The 27,009-nt window shown below is 45.5% G+C and overlaps 1 protein-coding gene across 3 annotated transcripts; it reads right to left on the reverse strand.

Annotated features, from left to right (window-relative positions):
- On the reverse strand, window positions 1-26,341 carry SLC2A2 (solute carrier family 2 member 2). Of its 3 annotated transcripts, none has more exons than XM_081862537.1 (11): window positions 26,321-26,341; window positions 14,216-14,311; window positions 13,164-13,339; window positions 11,278-11,402; window positions 9,985-10,100; window positions 8,366-8,528; window positions 5,628-5,818; window positions 5,260-5,364; window positions 3,049-3,150; window positions 1,784-1,987; window positions 1-309 (listed from the first exon to the last, which is right to left on the reverse strand). In XM_081862537.1, the coding sequence occupies exons 1-11, from the start codon at window positions 26,324-26,326 to the stop codon at window positions 106-108; spliced, it is 1,488 nt and encodes a 495-aa protein (XP_081718663.1). In that variant the 5' UTR covers window positions 26,327-26,341; the 3' UTR covers window positions 1-105. The 3 variants fall into 3 exon arrangements, with proteins under 3 accessions (XP_081718663.1, XP_081718662.1, XP_081718664.1); XM_081862536.1 differs by lacking the exon at window positions 26,321-26,341 and adding an exon at window positions 22,462-22,632; XM_081862538.1 differs by lacking the exon at window positions 26,321-26,341 and adding an exon at window positions 17,955-18,046.
- Window positions 26,342-27,009: the final 668 nt, after the last annotated feature.

Raw genomic sequence — 27,009 nt, forward strand, 5'->3', positions numbered from 1 at the left:
TCAAGATCACTTCCCATTTTTTTTTTACGTTTTAAATAAATGCTTCCTCCAGAATGTATCCCGGCAGCATGTTCTTTCCGTACTTCCTTATTGCAGGGATAGGCACTATGCCTCGGAGGTGCCTCCCAAACGCTCCATTTCAGTGGCTGTTCTGGGCCCTTGGCCCCCGCCTTTGCCTCGACGACGGAACTCTTCTGCAATTTCCTCGAAGGACTTGCCTTTGGTTTCTGGCACTTTGTAATAAACAAACACAATGAAGAGGACGAGCAGGCCGGCAAAGATCAGAAACACATATGCCCCGCAGATGTTCTGTGATTGGCAAGAGAGAAAGAGAAGACCAGTTAGCATTCTCTCCCCCATGTTGCCAGCAACGTTGATCAGCCAAGACAACCTGCCTTTCTTCAACTGCAGAATAGGTATTTCTCTAAGACTTCTCCCAAAATGGACATCATACACGACATCAGATGCAGGGTAGGTAAGGATTCATCTGTAAACGAACAACTGAATGCATTAAAAGCACTCCCAGTTGTTCTTTTGCGAGGGCTTCTTGAGTTTGGCCCCTTTCAAATCAGGCGCCGAATGCAAGCCCCACCAGATTGGTTTCATGTGGGAACTCCCAACTGGTGCAAAATCCCTGTCCAAAGTGGACTTTGCATTTGGCTGTGATCAGCACTGCTAAGTGCAAACTCTGCTGGAATCAGAAGCTCTCTGGAGTTGGTTTCAAACCCCACCCAGATCAGCTACGCTTATTTCCTTCCACAGCTGCTGATCGTATTTCTATTCTGTCTTTCCTCCCAGGTCGGCACGCGTTATTCATTTCCTCCTTTTATACTCACTACAACCTTGTGAGGTAGGCTTTTCGTAACTTGTTACACCATAGATGGAAGGTTATATATACCCTCGTCCTCTGTACTCGAAACACTTATCATCCTAGGACCCTGTACTTCCTTTGCAAGCAAGAATTGAACAACAGGGATGGAAACCCTCCAGTTTTGTCAGGCTTGAACCATGAAGGGAGCTTGGGAGACGAACCCAAGTTAAGTGATCTCTTGAGTTCACCCACTTAGGATGGGCAAAATCAACTTGAGCCAGCGCCTCTCTCTGAGAACGATGAGGAGCAACGCCTGCACGCTGAACAAGCGAGTGCATGGCAAGCAAGCAAGAAAGCAGTGCAACTCTCTTCAGGGCTGGCCTGGGGCTTCTGTGGGGTCCTGGGAACCCAAAGACATTTAGAGTGAGGGAGGGAGCCTCTTAGGGTGGTCTTTTTCAAGCTTAAAACCTATACAGGGGCCAAAACAAGGAGAGGGCACTGGGGGCTGACTGGGAGGCCCCTATGGGCCATATTTGGCTCATGGGCTGCCAGCTGCCCACCACAGCTGGGCCAGAATTACCAGTAGTTCACACTTTGTCTGATCTGTCTAGGCCTTCCTGAAGACACAGAGAAGACAGTGGAACAGTGATGGGTCCCCAAGCCAGGTACTGTCCTGAGCCTTGTCATCCGCTAGCATTGGTCACGGCACTCCTCTTTATTAGCCTATGGCATTTTGGTCAACATATTGGCCTTTCTCTGTGTGCCCTTGCAGCATCAGTGCAGAAGGGATCCATGGGATATCGCTGCAAAGCCTGGAAATTTATTCCCAACCCCTCCCATTTGTCATTTTAGATTGGTAGCCTGTTCTTTCCCCTGCTTTGAATTCTAAATGTATGGACCCCCCCCTTTTAAAAAAAATAAAAGAAAGAAAAATCTTGTTCGGCTGTCTCCATCACAATGCAGTTTCCTTACAGCGACATATGGGAAGAACATTCCAATGCAGAAGTTGGTGAACCAGTTACTGAAGCCGGCCATTGCGACGGCAGCTGGGCGGGGGCCTTGGCTGAATAGCTCGGCCACAATAAACCAGGGAATTGGTCCTGGCCCAATCTCAAAGAAACTGACAAAGAGGAAGACGGAAATCAGGCTGATGTAGCTCATCCATTCGATTTTGGGCTAAAAAGCAAAGCAAAGCAGAACCATGTTAACAGCATTAGAGGAACATTCCCTGGGTCTCTTAATGCATCTGTCTTCAGTCGCTGTCAGTAGACAAGTCCCCTGACATTAATTTTTTTAAAAATGTATTTTTATTAAAGATTTTCTTGATTTACAAAAGTATGTGCAATGTCTCTCTCTTGTATTTTTTCCCATGTAACATTTTTTACAAATCGGTTTCATTTGTTGAGGCATTAGGAAGAAAAGGGGGAAAGAGGTGGGGGGGGGGGAGATGGGTGGGGGTGGGGTCGGGTGGCGATGTTTCTGTTTTACTTAATATATGTGGGGTTTGGTGTCAGCGTCGCTTGTGCAGGTTCTCTGCTGTTCACTTGTGTCCCTGGTAAGAGAGGTTGGGGTTGGCCTAGGGTGTGGCTATTCATTTGTGGTTGGCTGTGGTGATCTTTGTTTTCATGTGTGAGTGGGGTTTGTGTGTGTTTTGGAACAGGTTAGCCATATTGATTTGTATGGTTCTTGGTGGATTTTTGTCATTGTCTTGTTGGGCTGTGTATGTGATAAGGGGGAGCCATACCGGGGTGAAGACATCTTCTTCTATTTGTCCTTGTGTCAGTTTCAGTTTATTGGTTAATTTTTCTAGTAAGGCATCCCCTGACATTAATGGAGGGACAGACAGCCAAAATACAGTAGGCATAGTCCTCAGGAGCACGGTGAAGCCCCACTGTGGGCCTCAGTCCCGGCACCTACCTTTGGCTAATATTCTTACTGTTTGCTTTTTCCCTGCCTAGAGAATGTCTAAAGCCCTCAAACACCAACAAGTGCAAATGCAACGATGGCTCCACCAACTGGCAGAAAACGGTATTACCCCCTCAAACAACAATTGAAAGTAGACGACAGGTGTGATTTATTGTAGGCGTGAGGCCAATGTGTGGCCAATAGCCAGGGATTATGGGAGTTGTAGTTGAGCAACATCCGTAGGCCCAAAGGCTCCCCACACTTGTGCTACTGGATGTTCAAACTCAGCTGGCAGTGTCACCTCTGAGGACCCTCGCAAAGGGGAGGCTTACCTGCAGGACAAGCCCAATAGTCATGGTTGTTGCGCACACCATCATGCCAGCGAGGCCAGCTATGAAGAGCGAACGCCTCCCTGCTTTCTCCACCAGGAAAACCTGTTGGGTGTAGAACGGCAAATGTTCGGTTAGCCCATCATCGTTTTGACTTTAAATTGGCAACCAGACTCAGCTCCTCGCAGGCCTGTGTCCACACTGTCACCAAACAAAACCTGAATTTGCAACCAATCACCGGTGGGAAGAACCCTTTCCCTTATCCAGTCACATCGGTGGTGCTGGTGCATCTTAAGTGGGTTTGGGCAGTGCTTCATCTGAATGACCCACTTGGTATATTTAACCCCTGTCTAGAGGCACCCTTAAGTCTCCCGTGATTGCTCTCATCCTAAAGATCTGACCAGTGGCAGGATTGAGGAGCTTGCATAGGAATATGGGAAGGTGATGTATACCGAAGTCTGACCATTGGTCCATATAGCTTGGGTGTGGGGAACCAACTAGCATGGCTTATGGCCAGAGATTATGGGAGTTGTACTTCAAGAACATCTGGAGGGTCAAAGTTCCCCTAAACCTGATCTAGCACCTTATTTTCTACAGTGACTGCCAACAGCTGCCCAGGGTAAAGGTGGCCGACTGTTGATTTTGGTTCCTCAAATTTATCCCAATATACACATTTTTGTATGCAAATATTATGCATGTTAACATTTTAACTAATATATGCATTTCTACAAACATTTTGCCCTGGTCTGTGCATTTTTGTATGTATTACTTGTCTGGAGAACAGCACTACTAAACTAAGAACTCAGCTACATTAGTCAAGAAACAGCGTTTTGAATGCATTATAAACATGCAACACCAGATGGCACCAAAGAGCAAAAAAAATTCTAAGCAATTTTCCATAGTGGTTTTTTTGTTGTTGTTATAATGATTTAATTTCTCACTCATTTATAGCATTGGTTTTTTCCCCTGTGTGTAGATCCACCCTAAGAGAAATGCTGATTTCAAAGGATGGCTGTGTATTGTTTCAGAAAGTGTGAATTACGTAGGTTCGCCCAAATGCAAACTGAAATGAATTCCTCCTGCATCTCTATTCTACAGTTTCAGGCAGGGATCATTCCCAGCCCTACCTGAAGAAGCTGGGGATTGAACTTAGGACCTTCTGCAGTTGTTCTGCCACTGAGCTGCATCCCTTTCTGACAACACGGGACGGTATATCTGTACGCATATCCCTTTTCTAGCCCTCCAGCTGGCTTGGTGCCCCAGTACACTTTGTTCGGATAGCTCTTTCTGCTACTTTGGTGGACAAGGTCCAAGCAAGTGGTTATTATGTCTAGCAGGCCTGTTGATCTGGATCGCCTGCTGTTGACTTTTTGATAAATGTCAGGTAATATTTAAAGTCTCACGGTCAAAAGAAGAAAAGAGCAAACACAAGCAGAGAGGGAAGTCGTGCAGGGCATCTATCTCAGACGTCAAATGAAAGACAGGATTTTAAAAATGTTGCCATGGGCACCATAGGTTGATAGACCACTGCCCAACTAACTGAACAGAATAGTTTTGTTTTTATACTACCTGAGAACCTTTCTATCAATTTGGTTAAAAAGTTGGGTTTTTTCCTTGCTTCGCTTCATAGCCCCATCCTAACCAGGTTAAGGCAGACGCAATGCCTACTGATTTTAGCAAAGGTTGTGTAAGTGCTCAGGATTGCAGTCATTGTCCTGCCTTCACACACTTTGCATGCAGAACGTTCTAGGTTCGATTTCTGGCATCTCCAGGTAAGCCTGGAAAAAACTGCCGCCTGAAGGTATGGAGAGCTCCTGCCAGTCAGTGCAATACAGAGCTAGAGGGAACAATGGTCTGACTAAGGCAGGTAAGGCCAGCTGGAGAATGTCCCATCTTCATATACTGAGGAAGTGCTTCCTCCCAAACATTCCTTGCATGCTCTAAAATCTAGGCATTCCTGGATATTTGCCAATGTTCTAGGTCTGAGCTGAGACCCTCACCCTCCCAACACTATGCACTACATTTCTTTTTAAAAGCCAGTAAGAGGTTCATTTTTGTTAGGCAAAAAGCAGCACACCATTGTTGCACTGACAAAATGGTGCCAGTTGTGCACTATAACCCCACCTAGTGACAGAATACGGTATTACCCCTCATGTAACTATTTGAAAAAGAATCGCACAGGTAATTCAGTAATTACGGCTGGGCAAAACTTACGGCGACAACAGTGAAGACGGTGTTCACAAATCCCACGCCTATGGTCGCATAAACAGGCTGGCTGATGCGGGCGGTGTTAAAAATATCGGTGGAGTAGTAGAAAATCTAACAAAGCAGAAAGGAGTAAATGGTTTAGAGGCACCAATGGCCCTCCTCTCACTGCGCTAGACAAATCAACACGAAAAGCATTTTCCTAGCATTGCAGGGTGTCACAAATTAGTTTTCTGCTGTATCTACAATAATGCATATTGACAATCTACTGAGACCAAGAACAAGATCTCTCACAAACTTGCATCAATGCTACAGCACTGTTTGATTAGCTGCTTAAATATCTTGAGTTGCCAGGATCCATCACTAGGTGAACTCACAGCATTAATTCCCGAAAACTGCTGGGCGATATGGACCCCGATGGCCACCAGGAATGGCTGCCTGTAGTGAGGGGAGGTGATGAGCTGCCAAATGGAGACAGGCTTCTCTTTGGAGGCTTCTTCCTTCTCTTTCTCCATCTCCTCAAGCTCTTTGTCAGGGCAGTAGTTTTCTCCTCTCAGCCGTTGCAAGCCTAGGGAAGGAAAAGGATTGTGGGTTCCATCTTTGACGAGAAATGGCCCGTGGAAGTAAAATTACCAGTATGGTGCTGCAGGACAGAAGTGTTGTCCACAACAGACCAACATGGCCACCTTTCTGGGAAATTATCTGAGAAAACATGTGACATTTCGTGAGCCTATTTGTAACAAATATTCAATAGGTTCTAAAGGACTGGTGAGGACTATGCAGTTTTTGCAGCCGTTTGCGGCAGTCGGGGCTGATACCCGTTGGGAGAGGGAGGGTTGAAAGCAGAGAGTCTTATGTGTAGATGGAGCCAGAACCAATGACTGATGAAGAAGAAGAGTTTGGATTTGATACCCCGCTTTATCACTACCCGAAGGAGTCTCAAAGTGGCTAACATTCTCCTTTCCCTTCCTCCCCTACAACAAACACTCTGCGAGGTGAGTGGGGCTGGAGACTTCAGAGAAGTGTGACTAGCCCAAGGTCACCCAGCAACTGCATGTGGAGGAGCCTGGAATCGAACCTGGTTCACCAGATTACGAGTCTACCACTCTTAACCACTACACCACACTGGAGCCAGCCAATTCTGGTTCTCTCCCCATGCTCCTCCCTACAGAATTCTGCAGTGGCAGCACTGAGACACTAAGGGGGAGGAAGCTGTCAGCCCATGCCACCCTCTGGATATAAGATAGAAGGCTGGCTGAGTGCAGACTGAGGTCAGTGCGGCAGTGCCCCTAATGAACCAGCTTCTACTGCAACCCTGTCTTCAATGCCTCAGCTGTGTCTTCCCCATTTAATCCATAGAAACATAGAAATGTCAGCATGGGGATATTGACTAGTCTGGAATAAATGACGCTTTGCACCTTCATAATTACAAAAAGCAGGGAAGGGTTTGTCAGTTTGCATTTCTTAGTGCAGAAAGTACTGATCTGATGTGTAGAGATCTTGCCTACTCTAATTAATTCAAGAGGGCTCTGGAAGCTTCTCTGTGTGAAAGAAACAAGCAGAAGGTTCATGATGTTTGGGTTATACCTTCAGAGAAGCTGAGTGCATCTGGCTTAAACTGGTTCTGTTGTCTCTTCAGTTAAAGTCATGCTGACTATAAAAGTAAGGCCAGAAGGAGCCTGGGTTTCACTTTCTCTTTCTATCTCTTTTCCTTCTGGTGTGGTGTTCTGTATATAGCGTTAAGGTTTAGACTTATTATAAGTTATTGTACGTTTAAGTTAAGTCTGCTGCAACTGGATTTCTTACGGACAGTGCCAATCCTGAATGTATTGGATTTATGACCATTATGCTCATTTGCCTTCAGCAGCAGTAAAGCTCTGCTGGGTGAAATATTAATCGCCTCTGGTGTATTTTTTGGGAATCCTGCAACATGTTTAAGTTTTTACTCTGCTAACTATACATTGGAGTTCTGCTCTGGCTCAATATTGAGTAGAATTCAGTGACAGGGCTGTAGTGCAGAGATAGCAGTACTTCCTTAAATACAGAAGGTGCTACTCCTAGTAGCCTCTCCATTAAAGGATTGGTTGAAGTACCTCAGCCCAACACCCTATAGAAGTTCTGCCCATCAGCGTAGACCAGGAGTAGCCAACATGGCGTCCAACTCCCATCAGCCCCAGCCACCATAACAAGTGGTTAGAGTTGATGGAAGTTGGGAGTCATCTGAAGGCCATGCTGGAAACCTCTGGTGTCAATAGGTCAGACCCTGTAGAAGATAATATTTTGTGTTCATAACTTGTAAGAAGTCTATGGCATTTCACATGTTATTGCCGCCTGTCACTCTTCTGCTGCTCTTACCCAACCCCACCAGCCATGTTTTATACATCCCAATTAATTCCCAGAGTACTGTCTGTTTCCTCCCAGCTCCCGAATCCAGCCCCCGACTTATTGTGAGGAGAGTGAAGCCTCAGAAAGTTAAGGACCATAATTCAGCTGTGGAACTTCTGCTTTGCATGTTGAAGGTCTCAGATTCGATACCCAACATAGGAGCCAACTCCTAGGGGTTGAAGTCCCTTTGCCCTCCAATAAAATATTTGAGGGGGCCACCCCTCCAAGTTGATGGGCATTGCTAATAATAATAATAATAATAATAATAATAATTTATTATTTATGCCCTGCCCATCTGGCTGGGCTTCCCCAGCCACTCTGGGCAGCTTCCAACCAAATATTAAAATACAGTAATACATCAAACATTAAAAGCTTCCCTGAACAGGGCTGCCTTCAGATGTCTTTAATAATAATAATTCATTCATTCAAATGGTGTGTGTGCCCCACATCTTGTCATTGATTATGTGGGGCGAGGCTTATCTGCCCCCCCCATTTTATTCAAATTGGCAACCCTGATGCCCAACATTGCCACGTAGGGCTAGAGGAAACTCAGTCGACAGCAGCTTGCTCTCCCTCCCTTTCTCAACAAAGCCAGGCCCCATCTTAGTGGGGAAATAAATTGCCATCGCCACCCCATTCCTGAAATGGTTCACAATGTGCCAGTGAGACGTGAGGACCAGGGGACTGATGTGGACTGGCAGAGAAAAGTATCCCCTGGAGATAACCTTACTTTTTTTGGCTTCCTCTTGTTTTGAAGCTTTAATGTACAAGTACCGAGGGCTCTCTGGGCAACCAAAGAGCAAGAAAATCTGAAGCACGGCAGCAATGCCAGAGAGAGCAAGGAGCAATGGCCAGGTGGAATCTTTTCCTAGCAAGACATCCAGGCCAAGAACCTAAGGAGGGAAAAATGGACCAGTGTTTTTCGTTGCTGCTTTTTTTTGAAATAAGGAAAAGAGTTATTTGTGTCCAATACTTACTTATGAGGAATGTATCATTTACTTAGAATTGTTTTGAGATATTCTTCAAATGGAAATCTTGGTTACATCACTGCTAGGCACATCACTAGTCCCTCCCACACTTCCCAGTGCTGATTTGAATGCCCAAGAGGGTGGGGCAGTCAGGCAGATATGTCCTTTTGATTTCTATTTGCCCCGGTGCATTCCTTTCTAAAGGGATAGACTTTGTTTTTCAGAGATGTCATTATTACAATGGAAAACACTGTATGTCCCAAATGATGGAGACCCACAAATGAAATATCTCTTATGTTCAGAACTTTGGACCAGCAAGCTCTAGAGCACCCCCTCATGGACAAAATCAAATCAACAACCTTCTTGGTATTAAATCTTAGGCACCTATTTTGTCCTGTTGAGCAAAATGGCTCTCTTAGAAAACCTTGCTGCATCATGGGAATGGTTCAGCAATACAGATTTGCCCTTGGCGGAGCTTTGTAAATTAAGTGTCAGTTCTGCACACCGTTAAAAAGGGCTCCCGTGCTGTCCTGCCGTGCAATCACGTGGAGAAAGATAATGTATGAACCATCTTATCACAGATCTAGCCGGCAGCAATTTCTGTGATCTCACTAGCATTGCAAACAAGGAAGGGTTTCGTCCCTGAGTCTGGAAAAGCCAATATAACCCCCAGCCCTAAGACCTGGTGACATAGGCAGCTGTTTGTGCTTTCAGGTTTGCTTTAAAATCGTGCTAGCCAGGAATTCTCTTGCACGTAATGGTAAGAGCCAGATCAGATCTGAAACATCAGATAAAACAAAGAACTAAAAGATGGAGAAAAGTTTGCTTTTGTTCTTATTATGTATTTTGTGTTTTTAAATTTTTTTTTTAAATGTTGGGAACCACCCTCAGAACTATTGCTGGGTCCTCTGAGACCCCACACTATGAATGAAATCTACAAATTCAACAATGTTTTGTGAACCACCCTGAGATCTATGGATATAGGACAGTACAGTGGTACCTCACAAGACGAATGCCTCGTAAGACAAAAAACTCGCAAGACGAAAGAGTTTTTCGTTTTTTGAGTTGCTTCGCAAGACGAATTTCCCTATGGGCTTGCTTCGCAAGACGGAAACGTCTTGCAAGTTTGTTTCCTTTTTCTTAAAAACGTTAATCCTATGGGAATCTGTGCTTCGCAAGATGAAAAATTCGCAAGACGAAAAAACTCGCGGAACGAATTAATTTCGTCTTGCTAGGAACCACTGTATATAAATTTTAATCATCATCATCATCATCATCACCGTCTCATTAAGGGGCTTATGGATGTCCCATTTAGCACTTGACTTGCACAAACATAAATGTGTTCCATGATCAATTTGGCCTCTGTTCGTTTGGTACACACCTGGCTGATGAGGATGCCGATAACGACAGCAAGCTGGTTCATTGATCCCAGAGCCCCTCGAAGAGCGACAGGGGCAATCTCTCCAACATACAGTGGAACAAGTCCAGAGGAGAGCCCTGGGCAAAACATGCAGATGAATCAACCATCTAATCCATCCTGCTTGTGGTGCGCTCCAGATCTCCCAGGCCACAACTTCCATCAGGCCCAGACAGCAAGGCTCATGGTCAAGGGATGACGGGAGCTGCTGCCCAAAATATCTAGAAGGCACCAGGTTGAGGAAGGCTAAATCATGCCAACTTAAAAAAAAAATATTCTTTTATTGAAAGATAAAAAGTGACACACACACACACACATCATTGTAAGTGCACAAAATAAAATAAGACATTAAAAAATGTGTGTGTGTGTGGGAGAGAGAGAGAGAGAGAGAGAAAGAAAGAAAGAAAGAAAAGAAAAGAAAACACCCAAGAACATCACAAGATTGCTATTGTAGTTAACCTAATAAAGTGCTTATAAAAACAAATTCCAAATATGATTTTAGAACGTTTGGAACAAATATTCCGACTAACTAACCAGAGGAATAAGTTTCCCTGCTGTCTTAAGAAGGTCTTAAGGCAGAGGTTTTCAACCTTTTTGAGTCCACAGCTCCCTTGACCAACTATCTTCATTCTGTGGCACCCTTGTGGGGCCCAGGAGCCCAGTAATGTCACCCCTTGCCTGCAGAGCTCGCAGCCTCTCCCCCTTGTGGAGTGTGCCCTCAGCCTCCTCCCTTCTCCCCTCTCCTTGGGAGTCCTCTGGGCAGCCACAGCTGCTGCCCCTGATCTCTGAGCTGCCCCCTCTGCCCCAAAAGAGAGGTCCGTCCTCATACAGCCCCATAGGGGCCTAGGAAGCACCCCCTGGCCAGCCCCAGAGGCACCATTCACTTGGTGAGCTGTGCATGCCTTCAGGAGGCAGTGACACAAGAGGGCATCAGAAGAGGGAGGGAAGGAAAGACGGACAGAGGCTGGTGTTACCCGTGGCAACCCTGACCATCATTCAAGACACCCCAGGGTCTCACAGCACACTGGTTAAAAACCACTGTCTTAAGGAATTGAATTAGTGCTTGGATAACATGAATTGGTGGAGCCAACAGCAGATGGAGACTATATTCCCAAAAGATCAGGGCTTCTTTTTCCCTTCACCCTTCCCTCTGATTCTCCATTTCCTGCGACTTTGCATGCTGACCCCGACTCCAAGCAAACCACCAGGGAAACTCAGAGAGAAGTAACCCCCTGTTTGGAGCCCGCCTTGACTTACCACCATGCAGCCCAGTCAGTACTCTTCCAATGATGATGAAAATGTGGGAGGGGCCAAATTTTGCAATGGCCAAAAAGAGATTCCCAGAGATTGCAAAAATGTTTACCAGCAGCATCGCTCTAACTCTGCAGTGAGGAAGGGAAGCAAGGAGTCAACGTTGGTGCAAAAGAAAGAGCCAAGTTCAGCCACATTTGCCCACTGGTGATTCGAGAGTATCCACACAATGTGAGGTCCTTCCATAGCAGATCGAAAGCTAGAGGTCAGCTAAAGGCCCTGACTGTGAGACAATATGGACACTGGACATTTTAACCCCTGAACGTAGGATGCTATTGAAACATGCCGTTCTAATGTTGAGAACTCCCCTGTTTCTTCTGTAAAATGCACTGACATTAACCTCATAAAGGTAAAGTGACCCCTGACCATTAAGTCCAGTTGTGGCCGACTCTGGGGTTGTGGCGCTCATCTCGCTTTACTGGCCGAGGGAGCCGGCGTACAGCTTCCAGGTCATGTGGCCAGCATGACTAAGCCACTTCTGGTGAACTAGAGCAGTGCACGGAAACACCGTTTACCTTCCCGCCGGAGCGGTACCTATTTATCTACTTGCACTTTGACGTGCTTTCAAACTGCTAGGTTGGCAGGAGCTGGGACCGAGCAACGGGAGCTCACCCCGTCGTGGGGATTCGAACCGCCGACCTTCTGATCGGCAAGTCCTAGGCTCTGTGGTTTAAGCCACAGCGCCACCTGCGTCCCTTGGGGCATTAACCCCATGCTATGGTGTTATAATGTTCTGTGCCGTGCCACTGATCCAGATTTCTGGCCAGGTGGTTGTCACTGGTGGAGGTAGAAGGAAAGACACAATGCATATACTGTATTGCCTTATTTTTATGATGGCAGGCTATGTCCCCAAAACTTGTCCCAGGTCACTGCAATCTTCAGGGGAGGCCAGGCTGTACATGTGGACTCACTGCAGAGGAGTGTGTCCTCTCAATAGCTGCACCTACCCTGTGGAATAACCTCTCAGCATCTGCTTTGCATGTCCTTGGCTCAATCCCCACCATATCCAGGTAGGGACCCTGGAGAGCAGCTGCCAGCCAGAGCAGACAGTACTGAGTTAGATGGAGCAATTAGTCTGACTCTGCAATAAGGCAACTTCCTGTGCTCCTTTGTGTGAAATTAAGTGCATACCACTGGACGTTACAGACACATCTATTTGCCTGTTTCTTTCTGACCATCTTTTGCTGGTTTCGGTGTTGATTTGGCCGTCTTGTCTGTTTGGCTCTGGTTTCTAAATTTGGATTTGAATTATTCTATTTTTACCATTTGAGATTTCTCCCAGAAGTGCAAACAGCACATAAACTTCTAATAAGTGAATGGATAAATAGCTAATTGTTCTGTAAATAAATAAAATATACATGAGACATCACTACAGGGAACACATGTTACTTCACATTACGGAGGGAGAGAATGAAAACCTGAAACCAGGATTCCATTCCCCCTTCCCGTGTTGCTCATAGTGTGTTGTTTCACCCTAGGTAAGTCTGTGGAACACAATGCTGTGTTATTCTGCTCTTAATAGAAGCATTTTATTGATCCTGTGCGTTTTATTACCATAGGCCTGCACACAGTGCTATTTTTCTAGAAAAAGAGGTGTCAGAACTCCCCACAAACACCTCCCTTAGAACGGTAATGGCGTCCACCTGAGAGGTGCCAAAACTGACTTCTGGAAAGTTCCGGCTGAAAAAAATGCTGCCTGCATGAGTACTTGGTTTTGATTTGTGTATCAATGAGGTTCCCTCACATGCCAGTGAGAACCATCTCCACAGCCCATGTTGTGTAAGTTTTGTTTCCCCTTTTTCCTGGCCGCTTGTGAAACCAGAATTTCTCACCTTGGCATCTTTTCACCAATCCAACCAACAGTGAAGGAGGAAATCATCCCACCCACAGCAAATACAGAAACAGAGGTGGACCAGAGCATCATGACGGTGGGGTTTTTAAGGATGTCATCTGTCCCGTTTCCAGAGGATGCAATATTCAGCACTTTACCGTAGTGGAGCATGATGATCTATAATGATGATACAAGTGCAATATTTACTAAAGATTCAAAACTTCTTATAGACTTTTTGCAGGAAAAAGAAAATGAGCTTACAATGTCTGGGTTCAAGAACTGAAGAAAATATTGGTTTACACAAAATGGAATTGTTGGGTGTTAGTTTGGAGTGGATGTTTTGAACAATTTTCTGCATATAGCTGACAAACAAAGACAGAAGTTCTCTCATTTTTTTGTCTTTCCTTTTTCTTCGTTCCTTTCTTTTCTTATTCTTCTTTTCCTCTTCTTCCTTTTGGCTTGCATTTTTATTTAGGTTAGCTTTTTATATTGGATAAAAAGGTATTGGACATTTGATACTAACCTTTGTATGCCCCCCAACTTTATCTAATTAATAGATAGATGACAGAAGTACTGTATTTTTGCTCTATAAGACTCTGTAAGACTCACTTTTCCCTCCTAAAAAGTAAGGGGAAATGTGTGTACGTCTTATGGAGCGAATGCAGGCTGTGCAGCTATCCCAGAAGCCAGAACAGCAAGAGGGATTGCTGCTTTCACTGTGCAGCGATCCCTCTTGCTGTTCTAGCTTCTGAGATTCAGAATATTTTTTTTCTTGTTTTCCTCCTCCAAAAACTAGGTGCGTCTTGTGGTCTGGTGTGTCTTATAGAGCGAAAAATACGGGTATATTAGTAATTCCGTTGGCCCTACACTGCCCACAGAACAATCCTTTGGGATCCTAGGGGCTACTCATGTGATGGTAAAGCTGGATTTGGCTGGCACCAAGTGTAGACTCACCAGGAAACTGCCGTCAGTCCTGCCTCTCTGATACACACAGGACCAATGATCAAATATGGCAAACCAAATCAAAACAAAAGAATAAGCACATTTACTCACCTGTTGTGGAGCATTGATGACTCCAATGCAGTACCCATATTGGAAAAAGCCAAGGACTGCAGAGAAGACGGCTAAAAACAGGGTCCCTGTGACATCCTAGGAAAGGGGTAACAAACGAAGGCACAGCGTCACTTTTTATCCTTAAGTTTCTGGATTGAGGACTAGATCTGGCATGCATTATATTCCAACCTTTCATTTTTAGGTAAAGGTAAAGGGACCCCTGACCATTAGGTCCAGTCATGGTCAACTCTGGGGTTGCGGCGCTCATCTCGCTCTATAGGCCAAGGGGGCCGGCGTACAGCTTCCGGGTCATGTGGCCAGCATGACTAAGCCGCTTCTGGCGAACCAGAGCAGCGCACGGAAACGCCGTTTACCTTCCCGCCGGAGTGGTACCTATTTATCTACTTGCACTTTTACGTGCTTCCGAACTGCTAGGTTGGCAGGAGCTGGGACCGAGCAACGGGAGCTCACCCCGTCACAGGGATTCGAACCGCCGACTTTCTGATCGGCAAGTGCTAGGCTCTGTGGTTTAACCCACAGCGCCACCCGTGTCCTGTTTCATTTTTAGTCAATCCAAAAACCATAAAAGGCAGTACGAGGAAAGCAGAGCTGGTGGACCTGTGGTGCTGCATTGGACTACAACTCCCATCAGCCTCTTGCCAGCACAGTCAGTGGTCAGGGATGATGGGGGCCATTGTCTAACAACGATTGGAGGACCACAGTTTTCCCAGCCCTGGAACAAAGCACCTGAAAACAGACAGGAGTCAACATCTCCAACAATAAGGCAAGCACGAGGGTTAAGCATTGCCATGATGCTATTGGCATTAATGATATGTGGTGGTTAGCAAATCTGAGTTTCCTGCTTGCTACAAACTGAGCATCACATTGACCTTTCACTGCTGTGAAACCTGAAGCAATTCCTTCCTGTATCAAATGTGTGGTTTGGCTAAAGGGAAAATTCACATGGCTGCAATGATATGCCAAATTGTGGGTTAATAAAACCAGCTGCAGCAGTTGGCGGCATGCTAACGTGACAGTTTGAGTCAGTATCCCACTGAAAGAGCACCCCTATTTACTTTGCTCCTCTAGCCCTTTTCAGTGAACGCATAGGTAGGGTGGGGGGCAAAAAGATTATGTTCTTAGGTCAACTCATAGTGGGGCAGATTTACTGACCATTGCAGGGCTGTGCCACTCCCCCCACTATGTTTAACATGTCTACAAATGACCTGAATATCAGTATATCAACATACCAGAATTGTTAGCTGAAAGGTAAATACAGTGGTACCTCGGGTTACATACGCTTCAGGTTACATACACCTCAGGTTACAGACTCCGCTAACCCAAAAATAGTACCTCAGATTAAGAACTTTGCTTCAGGATGAGAACAGATATCGTGTTCCGGCGGGAGGCCCCATTAGCTAAAGTGGTGCTTCAGGTTAAGAACAGTTTCAGGTTAAGAATGGACCTCCGGAACGAATTAAGTACTTAACCCGAGGTACCACTGTAAAGCCTTTTTAAAGTGGAGATTCTCCTATCCCAGTCTGCAATGGATTTGAAATTCTGTTTGTGTTATGTAATGGTTTTCATATATGTTTCTGTTGCTTATGCTTTCATAGCTAATTTGCTTCGATATGTTTCATGGGATGCGATTTGTAAATGAAAGAGAATGAACAAACAAATGATCCCATTTATAAAGCATATTTTTAAAATGTTCAAATGACCTCACATATATTATCTCAATAACCCGCACTTATTCCATAGCTGGACGCAACAGCTCTTTTGGCGTTTCATATATAAAGAGCTTGAGAAATGGCAAGTCTTATGACTTCATAGGAGAGCCAGTGTGATGTAGTCATTGGATTGTTGGGAGTAGGACCCAAGAGACTTGGCCATGAAACTCACTGGGTAACCGTCACTGCCTCTCAGCCTAGCCTACCTCACAGGGCTGTTGTGGGCAGTAAATGAGGCAGGGGAGAACCATGTATGCCACTTTGAGGAGGACTGGCCCACCCAGGAGGCAAAGTGAGCCATCCACCTCAGGCATCAGGAGCCAGAGGGGTGGCAGATCCTGATGTAGATCTTTAGTCCCCCCCTTGTTCCTGATGTTAATCTTCACTCACCCCTTCTTCCCTGGCAGGGAGGGGGCACCATTTTGTAGTTTCGCCTCAAGTGCCAAAATATATTGGGCCGGCCCTGACTTTGAGCTACTCCTTCTTCCCTCTTCCTTCTGTCACGTGTCATAGCCAGGATTTCACCTCCTTTCATCCAAATTGAGAAACTGTAGTTTACTTTTGGGCCTGGATGTGAACCCAAAAGGGTAGTGGCAACCCGTACCCTGGAAAGATTTCGCAAAACAGTGAACAAGCTCTCAGATCTCTAGAACTCTTGCATCCTAAGTAGATTGCTGGAAAACATGACGTTTGCTCACTACTTTGTGACATTTGCTGCCCATGCATGGAACAAGTGCCCCGGCAGAGCCAATCTGGCACTCCTGCTGATGTATTTGCACCACACTGGCCTCCCTGCTGTAACAACAACAACAACAACAACAACAACAACAACAACAACAACAACAACAACAAGTTATTATTTATACCCTGCCCATCTGGCTGGGTATCCCCAGCCACTCTGGGAGGCTTCTAACAAAATATTAAAAATACAATAAAACATCAGACATTAAAAACTTCCCTAAAGAGGGCTGCCTTCAGATGTCTTCTAAAAGTCAGATAGTTGTTTATTTCCTTGACATCTGATGGGAGGGTGTTCCACACGGCAGGCACCACTACCGACAAGGCCCTCTGCCTGGTTCCCTGTAACCTCACCTCTCGCAGTGAGGGAACCGCCAGAAGGCCCTCGGCGCTGGACCCCAGTGTCGAACAATGGGAGTGGAGACGCTCCTTCAGGTATACTGGGCTGAGGCCATTTAGGGCTTTAAAGGTCAACATCAACACTTTGAATTATGCTCGGAAACGTACTGGGAGCCAATGTAGGTCTTTCAAGACTGGTGTTATGTGGTCTCAACGGCCACTCCCAGTCACCAGTGTAGCTGCCGCATTCTGGATTAGTTGTCGTTCCTGGGTCACCTTCAAAGGTAGCCCCACGTAGAGCGCATTGCAGTAGTCCAAGCGGGAGATAACCAGAGAATGCACCACTCTGGCGAGACAGTCCACAGGCAGGTAGGGTCTCAGCCTGCGTACCAGATGGAGCTGGTAAACAGCTGCCCTGGACATAGAATTGACCTGCGCCTCCACAGACAGCTGTGAGTCCAAAATGACTCCCAGGCTGCACACCTGGTCCTTCAGGGGCACAGTTACCCCATTCAGGACCAGAGAGTCCTCCACCCCCGCCCGCCCCCTGTCCCCCCAAAACAGTACTTCTGTCTTGTCAGGATTCAACCTCAATCTGTTAGCTGCCATCCATCCTCCAACCGCCTCCAGACACTCACACAGGACCTTCACCGCCTTCACTGCTACATTATCATCTCCCCCTTTTCTCCCTCCCAGTAAGTAGCAGCGAGCGACCCAGCTGTCAGGAGGTCAGGTGAGTGTCGCTGAAACTCATAACTCTACTGGCCATTATGGACAGAGTTCAGGCACACAATCCAGCCTGAGAAGAGAGAAAGGTCGAATATATTTTACTTAGCACAGGGGGGAAAAATCAATTTCCAGAAAGCATATATTACAAGAGATTAGCTTGAGAAGGCCCTAACTATACTACAAATCAATAATTTTTTTTATACCTGTGAAACGGCCATCCTTCGACCGTTGGGAGGCCTCCCAACAGAAACATGGCAACTACGGACTGTTAAGGGCTGAGAATTCTCTGCCTCCTGCATCACAGAGCAATACTCTCCAAGGTTCCATGACATGAGGGAACAACTGTGCATCTTCCCTCTGCTCTGTTTACCAGGAACAGCCCCTAATCCATTTATTTTCAAGTGAGATTTGGGGTTTTATTTATTTTTTTGGTGTGAAACGTTTCCTCCTGATTTTGGTTCCCTCCTTGGGTCTCCAGAAGCGCCTTCCTCAAAAATGAAGGGAGACGAACCCAGGTGTTTTTAAAGCCCCTTTCAAAACTGTAGCCTTCCCAAGACAAATTAACAACAACAACAACAAATTTTATTTACATCCCGCCCGCCCCGGCCAAAGCCGGGCTCAGAGCGGCTAACAGACAATGCATAAAAACAAGCGACCAGTAAATTAAGATACATCCCACAATTAATTCAAGCAAATTAAAATTAAAACTGGACAAGTGGCAATTTAATAACCAATAACCAATATACTATTCCATTAAAAACAAAGGCTGAAACATACAATTCCAATCACAATAAAACAACCCGTTCATAAAATCCAACAAATCTCATGCACATTTACTCAGACGTAACCCCGTTGTGCTCAGTGGAGCTTATTCTCAGAAACGTCTGTAGCCTTAGGGTGGGTATAGTAATCTTTGCTCACAAAGATGCAGGTTGGGCACATTTTACTGAGGTGCAGAAACAAGCACATAGGGAGGTCCAGATTAAAAGCAACACCAGCCCCTGCAATATTGTCCCCATCCCCAACCAGCTTCTGCCCAGAAAGCCTCGCAGCAACTCTGCAAAGCATACAGTAAAAAAACCCAGGTCATAAAATTCATTCACAGCATGTAGTGCAAGACTATGCACATTTACTAAAAGTAATCCCCACCGTGTTCAACGGGGCTACTCCCAGACAAGTCTGAAGAGGGCAGTTCCCTTAGCCTGGGTATAGTGATTTTCGCTCACTTATGAAGATACAGGCTGCGCAGATATTACTGGGGTGCTGAAGCAAAGTACACAGGCAGGTCCAGATTAATGGCAACATCTGCCTCCAACCAGGGTCTGCTAAGAAACCTTTACAGGAACTTTGCAAATCAGAATCAAACACCTTTGCCCCCTGCCCCCCACAACACACAGGTGCAATGTATTGAGGTGCGTTCCAGGACTGCCAACCCAACTTGTTAGAGGTATCATCCTGCACTGATCCCCCTCCATGATGCACCACCAGGGACTCAAGCTACATTAGTAAAGAAACAACAATTTGAATGCGCTATAAACATGTAACAGCAGATGGCACCAGAGGGCAGGAAATTTTTATACACAATTTTGCATAGGGTCCTCCCCCTTTTTTTATAACAATCGAATTGCTAACTTATTTATAGCGGTTTTCCCCTGTGTGTAGATCCACCCCCAAACTAGCCCAAGACATTTAGTTGTCAGAGATAGAGGTGCAACTTGTGACCCCATCTCACACAAACTTCCATAATGGGACCCAGTACCAGATCAGTTGTTTTAGCCCTTGAAGCAGAAATTTCCACAGTCAGCCATAATGCAATAGTAAGAAATGGAAAGATAAAAACAAAAACAAAAATGCTATCCTTTAATGACATCTAAACATGGGGTGAAATCTGATTCAGTTGCATTTAAGGGTTACAGTCGTACCTTGGTTATCAAATTTAATCTGTTCCGGGAGTCCGTTTGACTCCCGGAACAGTTAGAAAACCAAGGCGCGGCTTCCAATTGGCTGAAGGAGCGTCCTGTAGCCAATCAGAAGCCGGGGAAGCTGTGTCAGACATTTGGCTTGCGAAAATTGTTCGAAAAGCAGAACAATCACTTCTGGTTTTCGATCGTTTGGGAGCCAAGACGTTTGGCATTCAGCATCCGAGGTTCCACTGTATTTTATCTGACACACCCTTTCTGAAACAAAATACAAACTGAAACACAGCCCTCCTTCCAAAGAGTTCTCCTGATTTTGCAATGCAGCTCTCTAATCAAGTAATGTGTACAAAATACATATACTAGTGTTACATGTGCATGTAAGTGCATATATGAATGAAAATAACATGCAAACGGGTATTATGCTAGAAGGAAATTGCATTGCAAAAATGCCTAAATTGCACTGAAATACTGATAAATTTCCGCGAGGACTGAAAAACCAAATTCACAAACTGATGTGGCAATGTGGAGACCTTCCAGTCCAGACTGGAAGGAGGAGTATTGATTGGGTAGAAACTGAATCTGAACATCTTCGCCCAGTGAGAGAAAGGAAAACCTGGCTGTAAAGGGAAGAGCGCTTGGAAAGCCACACAAAAGGAGGGAAACAAGATTTTTGGTTCACATGTGTCAACGTTTATTTTGTTCTTTTTTGCCTTCCTTTTGCTGACATGTCCCACAGCTCACAGATGCCCTCCTGTCCTACTATGCATCAGTTCCCAACATACACCGTCATGTAGGTAGACACATCAGCCCAGACACTCAAAATAAGAAAACCAGTCGTCTCTAAAACTCCGTGTATGGTGGGTGGGCGGGCGTCACAGGCCTGGTTTGAGGACAGTTGGTTTTTATAACTGGAATGACAAATGACGATTGGCTGGAGGTGGGGAGAGGAAGGCTTCAAAAACACTTAACAACAAAAGATTCTCCCTCTCTCCCTCATAACATTAGAACTCTTGGATATTCAAAGACACTGACTGTTGCAAGAATCGGAACAGATAAAAGATCTTACTTCTTCACACCATGCGTAGTCAAACTATGGAACTCACTCCTTCCCAGTCCAAATACTCCACAAAGCGACTATTAGTTCCATGAGGAAAAAATATATTATCCCCTTTCCCCGTGATACTAATAGCAATTTAGAGGGGGTTAAGATTGGACGCTGAGGAAAGCACAGAAAGCCCCACCTCCCATTGTTATTCACTGAGCCAGTCAAGTTCTGAGCACAGGACAGCCACAAAAATGTCTAGAGATCCAGCCACGGCTCCAGCACAGAGCTGAGGAAGCTGTGTCCCTCCAGATGTTACAAGACTACAACTCCCATCAGCCTCAGCCAGCACAGCCAATGGCCACGGATGATGGGAGCTGTAGTTCAGTGACATCTGGAGGGTCACAGGCTCCCCATCTTACATCATGGCGTCTCTTCCCACAATAGTGACAATTACTGTCCAGTTTCCCAGCTCCATAATCCACAATATGATTATGTGTCCAAGTTTGCACGGAGCTTTTAAGGGGGGGAGGATAAACACAATCTGTACTGTTTTGGGGGGACAGGGGGCGGTTGGGTGTGGAGGACTCCCTGGTCCTGAATGGGGTAACTGTGTCTCTGAAGGACCAGGTGCGCAGCCTGGGAGTCATTTTGGACTCACAGCTGTCCATGAAGGCACAGGTCAATTCTGTGTCCAGGGCAGCTGTCTTACCAGCTCCATCTGGAATGCAGGCTGAGACCCTACCTGCCCGCAGACTGTCTCGCCAGAGTGGTGCATGCTCTAGTTATCTCTTGCTTGGACTACTGCAATGTGCTCTACGTGGGACTACCTTTGAAAGTGACTTGGAAACTACAATTAATTCAGAATGAGGCAGCTTGACTGGTGACTGGGAGCAGCTGCCAAGACCACATAACACTGGTCTTGAAAGACCTACACTGGCTCCCAGTATGTTTCTGAGCACAATTCAAAGGGTTGGTGCTGACCTTTAAAACCCTAAATGGCCTCGGCCCAGTATGCCTGAAGGAGCATCTCCACCACCATTGTTCAGCCCAGACACTGAGGTCCAGCGCCAAGGGCCTTCTGGCAGTTCCCTCATTGTGGGAAATGAGGTTACAGGGAACCAGGCAGAGGGCCTTCTTGGTAGTGGTGCCCGCCTTGTGGAACGCCCTCCCATCAGTTGTCAAGGAAATAAACAACTATCTGACTTTTACAAGACATCTGAAGGCAGCTCTGTTTAGGAAAGTTTTTAATGTTTGATGTTTGATCACTCTATTATTATTATGAATATTATTCTGTTGCTAGCTAACCTGACCTTTCAACAGCTGAGCCACTGCTGCATACTGGAAAGAAGACGGGGAGAGGCAAGATAGTGGGGACATTGGCATGGTGCAAACACACCAGTGGACCCAGACGGGTGTGCCTGTTGGGGCATTTGGGCTACCCTGGCCTTTCAGCCACATTGTCCCTCCTCATCTCCTGGTAAGCTGTAGCGACTCGGCTGTCAGGAGGCCAGGTGAGGGCTGCTGGCCCACCAACCCCACCAGCACCTACTGCAGAATCTCATAACTCTACTGGCCATCACAAACAGAGTTCAGGAAGACAATTCAGCCTGAAAGGATGGTGGAGAGAGGTTGAATATCTTTTAGTTAGGACATCAAAAATCCATTTCCAGAAAGCACATATCACAAGAGATTAAAATGAGATTGAGAAGGTTCTAGCTATACTACAAATCAATTAAAGTTTTATACCTGTGAAACGGCCATCCTTCCACTGTTGGGAGGATTCCCAACGGAATCACGGCAACTATAGATTGGTAAGAGCTGAGAATTCTCTGCCTCTTTCATCACAAAATAATACTTTCCAAGGTTCCATAAGACGAAGGAACAGTTACTCATCTTCCAACAGTCCTGCATACCAGGAACAGCCCCATATTGCCCTCAAATAATAATAATATTTTTATTTTTTTAAATGGGGTTGTTGTTTCTTCAGGGTGAAGAATTTTATTCTCCATTTTTTGGTTCCTGCTCTGGATTTCGAGAAGTACCCCCCCCCCAAAAAAAACACCCCTCAGGCATTTCTAAGCTCTTTTCAGGACTATAACTTTTTCAAGCCACCTCATTTTAATAACCAATATACAATTCCATTAAAAACAAACACTAAACATACAGTTCCAACAAGAGTAAAACAGAAAGTTCATAAAATTCAGTAAACGGTATGCACATTTACTCGGAAGTAACCTACACAGTGTTCTATGGTGCTTACTCCAAGAAAAGTCTGCATAGGACTGTAGCCTTAGCATGGATGCTTTTTCCTCACTTACAAAGAAATAAGTGGGGCAGATATTACTGGGTTGCAAAACAAGTACACAGGGAGGTCCAGATTAAGAGCAGCAGCAGATCCTGCAGATTATGATCTACATAATCCATCATCATCATCATCATTTCTTATTATTTATTAAATTTGTATACCGCCCCCCCATCCGACGATCACAGGGCGGTTCATAGCATAAAATTACAAAATGAGAACACAAAATACGTCCCCCGCTCCCGACAAATGTCTGCCCAGAAATCCTTCGTGCACGCGCACACACACAATGTCTTGAGGTGCATTTCACGACAGCAGAGCATGAAAACTGCTGAGACAACTTCCTGCACTGACTCTTAGGAGTTATACATCCTTATGAATGACCAAGTCAGAGCAGAAAGAGACAATACAATTTGGGTACGATTCAACTTGAGTTTACTCAGAGTACACCCAATGAAATTAATGAAGATTCCCAACTTCATTTCATTCATTACAATGGCTGTACTCTGAATTAAACTTACATGGCAGGTCACCTCTTGTTCAAGATTGAGTTGAGACTTGTGACCTCGCCAGAAGCTTGGGAATCACTGCCCGTGATATCTTTATTGGCTCAAGTTTGTATGTGATGATTTGCGTTTTTTTTTTTTTTTTAAAAAACTTTTTATCTTGGAAATAGTAAAAACAGAAAAATCATATAATGCGAGCCAGCCCCAAGGGTCAAACTATATGTTACCTCCCACATCTACCCAGCAGACAGGTGGGTGGCGCCACCCCACCTATCAATTACCTGATGTCATGACAGCACCAGCTGACTGACACCTGCCAAAGTTCACATTGGGTCACGGTAACTGTTGAAGTTTTGGCAATTTTCTTTGAAGGCACGCTTTGAAGGCACTGGAAACGTGCCTTCAAAGGGCTTCCCTGTAACAAACAATCAGCTGATTGATTTTTCTGTGCAGCTGGAAATGCTCGTAAAAGTAGAGTATTTCCCTTTCTGCAGAGAAAGCAGGTTGTATCTAAAGTGCAAGAGGAAGATCTTTGAGTACAAGCCATTGACCTCAGCTGATCCTCAGTCCTTGCAATGAGCCCTGTGCTGTGCTTTGAAGACCCAACAATCACCTGCCCCACTACTTAGGTCAGGCGTGCATAATGTCAGGTGTCAAGCAGGTGGGTTTAACTGAGCATATGGGCTGGAAGTCTCCCCTTCCCCCAAGCAGGAGAGCCATGACTGGATGCCCCCCACCCCAATAAAGAGTTGATCAAAGCAACGGCTCTGGGATAGAGGGTGTTATCACTTCATCACTGTACCGTTTCCCTGGTAGAGCAATAGAGACGTAGGTCTCCAGCTGGACTACAGTTCCCATCATCCCTGACCACTGGTCCTGCTAGCTAGGGATGATGGGATTTGTGGTCCAAAAACAGCTGGAGACCCACATTTGGGAAACACTGCTGTAGAGCCAGCCCACAAAAGCTGCTATTAGTCACACAAGGAAAGAAATATATTGGGTTGTAGTCAAGTAAGTTTTATTCAGAGTAGAACCACTGAAAGGAATGAGCACTGACCAAGTTAGGTCTATTAATTTCAGTGGCTCTACCCTAAGTACAACTTAATTGAATACCACCCATTATATCCCCCATTGTGGGACTAATATCAATTCAGAGGGGGTTAAGATTGAGAAAATCTGACAGCCTGTGTGGCATAGTGGTTAGCGTTCTGGGAGAGGACTTGGGAGACAGGAGTTCTAAAGCCCTGCTCAGCCAGGAAACTCACTGAGTAATTTTGGGCCAGTCACAGTCTCTCAGCCTAACCTACCTCACAGGGCTGTTGTGAGGATAAAACACGGAGGAAGTTAGGACCACGTTTGCTACCTTGAGCTTCTTTGCAGAAACATGGGGTGTAAATGAATAAATAAGACATTGAGGCAAGCATAAAAGACACCCAGTCAAGTTCTGAGCGACTGGCATCTACTTTGAAGTAAAAACAAAAAATGTCGGGGGGAACCAATTATAGCTGTAACACAGAGCTGAGGAACATGTCATAGTTCGAGACGGCATAGGACTACAACTCCTATCAGGCTTAGCCAGCACAGCCAGTGAGCAAGGCTGATGGGAGTTGTAGTCTAACAACATCTCGAGGGCCACAAGTTCTCCAGCTCTGCATCACATGCGGTTTGGGGTTGTTGGCTAAAATCTTTATCCTGGCCTTTGGCACCTAAGATGTGTTTTCAGGAAGAAGAAGAGTTTGGATTTGATATCCCGCTTTATCACTACCCTAAGGGTCTCAAAGCGGCTAACATTCTCCTTTCCCTTCCTTCCCCACAACAAACACTCTGTGAGGTGAGTGGGGCTGAGAGACTTCAGAGAAGTGTGACTAGCCCAAGGTCACCCAGCTGCTGCATGTGGAGGAGTGGGGAAGCGAACCTGGTTCCCCAGATTACGAGTCCACCGCTCTTAACCACTACACCACACTGCCTCTCTCAGGGTCCACCCTATTCTTGCGAACGTAATGTGTTTTAACTTCTGTAGTTTTAAAATTGTTGTGGCCCGCCCTAGGACCTGTTGGTGAAAGGTGGGTCATAGTAATAACAAGAATAATAAAAAATATTGACTCTCTTCCACTACACAATTCTAGGATCTAGGCTGAAGGCTGTTGATTGATAGGGAACATATTCAATCCAATCGAAGAAGCAAGTGGGCTGATACAGTTTACTATTTCTCTACAAGATAGAAGTGTTTAGAATGTTGTTGACTGGCTCAACCAAACAAACATCACGTTTCATATTTGCTAAACAGAGGAAACGTGCAAAGCAGAATGAAAAAAAGTTGTCATGAAAAGAGTATGCTTGATATGCCTCAAATTCACCAGAGCAGCCCTTTGTGTAAAATCTATTGACAGCATGTTTTATCCATGAGAGATTCAGAATAAGATACAATGTATGATTTCCTCTGTTTTGTAGCTTTCAATCTTAAGTGACAAAAACAGAGATTCCTCGCTATTCTTGACAAAAACCACCTTTCCCCTCTTCTTCCTGTTTTCATTATTTGCCATTTCTTCCATAATAAAGGTGTCGTTAGCTAATTCAGATACAGGGCACATGAATTCCCATCTGGAAGTATCATAGGAACATAGGGAGCTGTCTTATACCGAGTCAGAACATTGGTCCATGTTGCTAAGTACCGTCTACACTGACTGACAGAGGCTCTCTAGGGTGCCAGGCAAAGATCTTGTAGGCATACCTGGAGATGCTGAGATGCTCTACCACTGAGCTACCAGCCCTTGCGCGATCTTGAAATCAGTGTTACCTTCATTAGTCCGTCCTTCGGTTTCTTTCCCATCACCTCCGTCTCCTTCGACTGATCCACGTAACCCAGAAAAGCTCGGGGTAGTCACTTGCCAAAAGGAAGGCATGCAACAGAATGGCACCCTCACCTCGACTTGAGCTTGTCACATAGAGAACTGTGTAAAGATAGCCATTCTTAGGAGGTTTATAACCCCTCAGGGGGAGGAGGAGGAGGAGGAGGGAAACTTGGAAAGAGGCGATGTGGGGAGGGCTGTAGGGAAAGCTTATTTGTGGCCAGGGAGGATAGAATTAATCAACTTGAATGTTAATGAAAAACCCAAGCACTCCTTAGTGTTTACCTTCTTTTCCCCGGCTGTTAAAATAGGAAAAGTGCAAAGGGCACGGGGACTGCACATCGATAAGCCCACCTAAGTGGGCTGGAATGCTCACTTGTGAGTGTGTCGCACGCTAGACATTCATTCAGAGACAAGGAATTAGAGAGACAAGACGGGTTCTTTATTTCAAAGCACGCAGATTCTGTTTTTCTGTTCACAAGGAACACCCAAAGTGGCTCATGACTGCCACAATTAACCAAGGTAAAGGTAAAGGGACCCCTGACCATTAGGTCCAGTCGTGACTGACTCTGGGGTTGCGGCACTCATCTCGCTTTATTGGCTGAGGGAGCCGGCATACAGCTTCCGGGTCATGTGG

The sequence above is a fragment of the Podarcis erhardii genome (assembly GCF_964252035.2).
Source record: "Podarcis erhardii genome assembly, chromosome: 5".
In the NCBI taxonomy this organism is placed as follows: Eukaryota; Metazoa; Chordata; class Lepidosauria; order Squamata; family Lacertidae; genus Podarcis; species Podarcis erhardii.